The sequence below is a fragment of the Terrapene carolina genome, unplaced genomic scaffold (assembly GCF_002925995.2).
Source record: "Terrapene carolina triunguis isolate 2854851 unplaced genomic scaffold, T_m_triunguis-2.0 Scaffold111, whole genome shotgun sequence".
Classification (NCBI taxonomy): Eukaryota; Metazoa; Chordata; order Testudines; family Emydidae; genus Terrapene; species Terrapene triunguis.
In genome coordinates, this window is record NW_020664462.1 from 4,702,838 (window position 1) to 4,708,824 (window position 5,987).

At 50.5% G+C, this 5,987-nt stretch overlaps 1 protein-coding gene across 1 annotated transcript in view; it reads left to right on the forward strand.

Moving 5' to 3' along the window:
• WNT3A (Wnt family member 3A) overlaps positions 1–5,987 on the forward strand; it is a 116,163-nt gene that overhangs the window by 59,309 nt on the left and 50,867 nt on the right. Inside the window, exon 2 of the mRNA XM_026652101.1 lies at positions 4,613–4,854. Within this exon, the coding sequence (XP_026507886.1) occupies positions 4,613–4,854 (242 nt within the window). The remainder of the gene's footprint in view (positions 1–4,612; positions 4,855–5,987) is intronic.

A 5,987-nucleotide genomic window follows, 5' to 3' on the forward strand; every position in this document is an offset into this window, starting at 1 on the left:
GCGGCGAGCCTGCCACGGCTCCGCTCTCCCCGGCGGCCAGAGGGCCGGGGGAGGGCGGCGAGCTCGCTGCGGCTCCGCTCTCAGCTGGAGCGCCGCGCCACCCCCCTCCTGGTGCCGCCCCAAGCACATGTTTGGTGGGCTGGTGCCTGGAGTCGGCCCTGGGATGAGGCACTTAGATCAACCACTGACTGCTTGGAGGTGCAGATTCAGTTGATTTGGGTAAGAAGGGTGGTGTATTTGCAAAGAAAAATGGTCATTATGGATTGAATTATACACTTTAGGGTAGGTAAAGGTTAAAGATAAACTAAGAACGTTGGTTGTGAATATGCAGAATAGTATTGTATTGTCTTTCTTTAGACTGCTCACAGGAATGGATATTCCAGGCTTCTCTTAAATTAAGGGTAGGGATGGGCAAACTAGTTTGAAGAAAAACCTCTCGAGCCTTCTCCCCACCCCAAATTTGAGCAGAACCTGTTCTGAGGCTCAACATTTACAAATCTCTCAAGTTCTAGTGTTTTTCTAGTGACAAGAGGGAAGAAGAGAGTTGGCAACATGTTCTGGGAAGCCCGGAAATGCAGGCGATTTGGAGACAATGGCTGGCTAGATCCCAGAGGGCACTCAAGGATTTACTGAACGCCACACATCCTAACCAAGAGTAAACACCAAACTTGAAAAGTGTCTCCCCCTACCCACTATATTCTCAACATTGCCAAAATGTAGAAGGCCTGCTTGGGATCAGGACAAGGAGTTGAGGATGCAGAAGAAGGGAGCTGGCTGCTGGGAATAGTGAGAAGGATGGGTGTTGGGAGCTAGCAGACCTCAAAAGCTTTGGGTAACCTTGAAGCAAGTGTCTGAACTTCAGGGGTTTATCCAAACATTTCCCAACTTTCTTGTTGATTTGTTTGTTTCTGAGCTTGGCTCCATATGGTCAAAGACAACAAAGGAAAGGACACTGAAAGAACCTGGTGCTTCTCCATGGCAGAAGCAGGTGAACTTTGTAGACAGAGATCAAGTGGTTTTGTTTAAATATTAGACACATTAGAAAGTGCTGTGATTGGAGCAATTGTGCTTCAGAGTCTGGAAGTGATTTAGGAAGATAACTGAGTTTAAAGGAGCTTGACTAAAACGTGCACGGTGGACAGAAAGTTAAGAGAATCTCCCCCACAGTTCTCCAGCTGGAGGTCAAGTGACCGCCCAGTTCACCAATGAAATGCCAATTTTACATTACACCATCTTAGCGGCTGATGACAGCTCGAGGACATGGTTATGCTGCTCGCAGCTGCTGAAAGCTGCCTTCTGTGGCGGGCACATAGCCAGAGACAGGCATGGCTGTTTCTTTACATATTCAGGAAGGAGCTGTGTGAAAAGCAAATATATTTTCATTTAAAATTATTTCTACCAGGATTTGTACTATAGCTGATCTTTCCAGCAGCAGTATCAAGGGCATGACCTGGCAAACTCTTATGCCTATGGCTGGTCCCTTACTCTCACTAGTCCCCGTGCTAGGATTATTAGCATGAGTCTAACTAGACAGGATTGGACTCTTCAGACCTGATGTAGCTCCCTTTCAAATACATGGACCGCCTCCCAATGACTTCAATAGGAGTGGGATGAAGCCCCTTGGGGGTTGGCCCTGAACCATTGAAGTCAATGGGAACTTTGCCATTGACTTCAATAGTAGCTGGATGAGACCCTTAGGGCTTCAGCCAATGCGTAAGCGCCAACTCCGTGGGTGGTCTGCTGGAGCACCCTCGGAAAGAAAATAGTGAGTGCTCAGCCCCTACCAGCAGCCCCGCCGATCAGCTCTTCCCCCTACTCCCCAGTCCCTCCCACCCGCCGGTGGGCCCTGCCAATCAGCTCCTCCCTCTACCCCCAGCCCCTCCCACCCGCCGGTGGGCCCCGCCGATCAGCTCCTCCCTCTACCGCCAGCCCCTCCCACCCGCCAGTGGGCCCCGCCAATCAGCTCCTCCCTCTACCCCCCAGTCCCTCCCACCCGCCGGTGGGCCCTGCCAATCAGCTCCTCCCTCTACCCCCAGTCCCTCCCACCCGCCGGTGGGCCCCGCCAATCAGCTCCTCCCTCTACCCCCAGCCCCTCCCACCCGCCGGTGGGCCCCGCCAATCAGCTCCTCCCTCAAGCGCCCCCGGGAAATAGAAAGTCGGTGCCTCTGAGCCAATGCCCCTTGCAGTAAAAGGAAGGGCTCGCATTGACTTCAGTGAATATTGGATGGGGTCTTTAGGACCAGATTCTCCAAGGTATTGAAGTGCTTGATGCCCGCTTCACTGGGAGTGAGGTGCCTAAATACATTTGAGGACCCAGGGTCATGGTGGAGCCTCTACCACTGACCATTTTTAAAGCCTAATCAGATGGTTTTCCAAAGGATCCATTCTAGGAGTAATTTGGGGGGAGGTCTATGGCCTATGGTTACACAGCAGGCCAGAGGAGGTGATCACAATGGTTTCTTCTGGCCTTGGAATCTATAAATTAGTCCCCAAGGGTTTGTCTTGACTAGGATTAGGGGATGTGTTGTTGGGACGTGTTAGCTCACCTGCGCTAACACCTCTGGTCTAACACAAGGCTGTGTCGGCTTTAACATGTGCTAGCGGATTGAGTTGGAGCCAGATGGGAGGTTCAGCACATGTTATCTAACGCCTTCTGTTAATTGTCGGGCTCTCTCCCCACCGCAGAAAGGATCAGTCCCAGGCCAGGGCCTTGCCTCAGCGCACAATTTATTGGTTCAACAGAAGTTTGGGGGGGAAATGTCAAAATAAAGTAGCTCTCCTGCCCATCATAGGCTGCAGTTCCCAGAGGCTTTTCCTCAGCTCCTCCGGGTCCTTGCCCTGACCCAGAGCCTACTACAGAATCCTCCCTGCTCACTGCACTTCACCAGCTCTACTGAGCTCTTACTGGCCTTTCTAAGGACCTCCTCAGGCCTCAGCTGGGAGCATTGGTGAGGCTGGGCCAATCGCCCCTTAAAAAGGCCGGCCCGCCTGTGACACCTTCTAACTCACCTTTTATCCTAGTTAAAAAAAGACTCGATCTTAGGGGAAACATGGCCCCATTACCACAGTCTCTGAGCACCTCACCCTCTGTAATGCATTTAGCCTCACAGCACCTCTGGGAGGTAGAGCAGTGCAGTTATCCCCATTGGACAGATGGAGAACCGAGACTTGCCTCACGGCACATAGGAAGCCTCTGGCTCCCAAGTCTTAGACTAGGGCAGTGGTTCTCAAACTAGGGCCGTCGCTTGTTCAGGGAAAGCCCCGGGCGGGCTGGGCTGGTTTGCTTACCTGCTGCATCCGCAGGTTCGGCCGATCGTGGCTCCCACTGGCCGCGGTTCGCCGCTCCAGGCCAATGGGGGCTGCGGGAAGCGGCGCGGGCTGCGGGATGTGCTGGCCACCCTTCCTGCAGCCCCCATTGGCCTGGAGCGGCGAACTGCGGCCAGTGGGAGCCGCGATCGGCCGAACTTGCAGACACGGCAGGTAAACAAACCAGCCCGGCCCGCCAGGGGCTTTCCCTGAACAAGCGGCGGACCGACTTTGAGAACCACTGGACTAGGGCACAAAGCTCTGGCCCCTCCTTCCTCTCTACGCTAGCCTTCTCACAGCACTCGGCATCGATAAAATTATTGTCTTTTTTTTTTACAATTTCAGTGCAAATAACCTTTTTTTAAAAACAGACAAACGTTTTCTGGCACGGAGGCGGCCCAAACACAAGAAGCTAGTCCTAAATGAAAACCCAGTAGCCAAGATGTGTTTAAACAGAAAGAGAAACTGACCAGCGTAGTTTCACATTCAGGGCAGAAAAGTAAACTAAGAAACTAAATGAAAGAAGAAAAGGAAATTTGACTTTAAAAATCTTTTCGGTTGTAATAATCTAGGTCAGTGGTTCTCAAACTTTTGTACTGGTGACCCCTTTCACATAGCAACCCTCTGTGTGCGACCCCCCCTTATAAATTAAAAACACTTTTTTACATATTTAACACCATTATAAATGCTGGAGGCAAAGCAGGGTTTGGGGTGGAGGCTGACAGATCGCGACCCCCCATGTAATAATCTCGTGACCCCCCGAGGGGTCCCGACCCCCCAGTTTGAGAACCCCTGATCTAGGTGGTTGTTAGGAGCACTCGTAAGAGCATATTTAAATCTATTTAACTAGCCCTATGTCTACCCATCTCTCTATCTACCCATCTATTTTGAATGCACCTGTCATTATGATGTCTGGATATTCTGCAAACCATCCCTTGTTTTCTAGTGTAGACCAGGCCTTAAGTTGGGTCACTTTAATTCTGAATAAGTGTGTCCACATAGGGCTTTAATGCAGTTTTACTAATCCACTTTAAAAACTAATTCAGATTAGTTTTCCTGAGTATCCCCATACAGACAAGACCTAGTTCAGGGAAGGCGGTATGATGGGGCTCTTTGTTGGGGATTGTGGAAGGCTTAAAGAGGTAGATGACTCCATTCTCTGTGGGGAAGGATCAGGAGCTGGGACATTTATTGGTGGGCAGAGAGGGCTGAGGAACTGAAAGTGTTTCTGTCCCCATATCTGTGACTGGTAACAAGCAGTGCAAGGAGCGGAATCAGCTGAAAACTACCATGTTTTCTCTTCTAGGTCCTTGGCCATCGGTCACCAGTATTCCTCCCTGGGGACTCAGCCCATCCTCTGCGGCAGCATCCCAGGGCTGGTCCCGAAGCAGCTGCGCTTCTGTCGGAACTATGTGGAGATCATGCCCAGCGTGGCGGAAGGGGTCAAGATCGGGATCCAGGAGTGCCAGCACCAGTTCCGGGGGAGGAGGTGGAATTGCACCACCGTCAATGACAGCCTGGCCATATTTGGGCCTGTGCTAGATAAAGGTGAGTGCTGAGCTATAAGGCAAGCAATGGTGATGCATGTGGACTATTAGCAGCGAACAGACATTGAAACCCCTCTTGTAGTTCGTATCATTTGTTGTGACCTTTTCTTTTGGGCTGGTATAAAGTACCACGCAGGCTTCCGCCACCTAGCACCCCACCTACGCACTTCCGGCCTGATGCAGAGAGGCCGTCATTAGAGCAGAGAGGCCAGTTCAGTCCCAACACCCATTCAGCCCTGGGCCTCCCCGATGAGATGGCCAACAGCAGTGGGCCCACTGGGAAGAGGACTGAGACCTCCCAACTCCTTCATACAGGCTACCAAACACTCCTCAAGTGGTAACAATTTTCACTTACTGCCCACCCAGGGCTGGAGTTGAACTGGTGACCTAGAGAGCTGGCATTGCCAGGGGCCCTGAATCATCTAGTCTCCTCCCATAGGCTTGGATTGTTAAAGCAGCAGCTGTTTCCATTGGTAGAGCTGGATTCCATTCCAACCAAAGGTCATTTCACGCCGCATCTGATGGTCTGTCAGTGATTGCAGACTGGCTCGGCCTGGCATGCTGTCAGGAGGCTGAAACCCCACCGAAGGGCTGTACGCAAAGGGGAAATGATACACGGCATTGATATTGAGCAGTCGGGTGGCATCTGACTGAGCCTGGCGGCAATGATTGTTAGGGCTGATCTTATTTAACACCATCATCAATGACATCAAAGTGGGAGTCAGCTAACAGCCCAGGATTAATGGGCTCCCCTTTCAGAACTGATTGTGCTTTTAGTGTCTAGATTTTGGTGTTGGGCACTAGATAGATTCATAGATAGATAGATACAGTGTATGGGGATAGATAGATAGATAGATAGATAGATAGATAGACGAGGTGTATGGGGATAGATAGATAGATAGATAGATAGATAGATAGACAAGGTGTATGGGGATAGATAGATAGAGATAGATAGATAGATAGATAGATAGATACGGTGTATGGGGATAGATAGATAGATAGATAGATAGATAGACGAGGTGTATGGGGATAGATAGATAGATAGAGAGATAGAGAGATAGATAGATAGAGGGGGTGATGGGGATAGATAGATAGATAGATAGATAGATAGATAGATAGATAGATAGATAGATA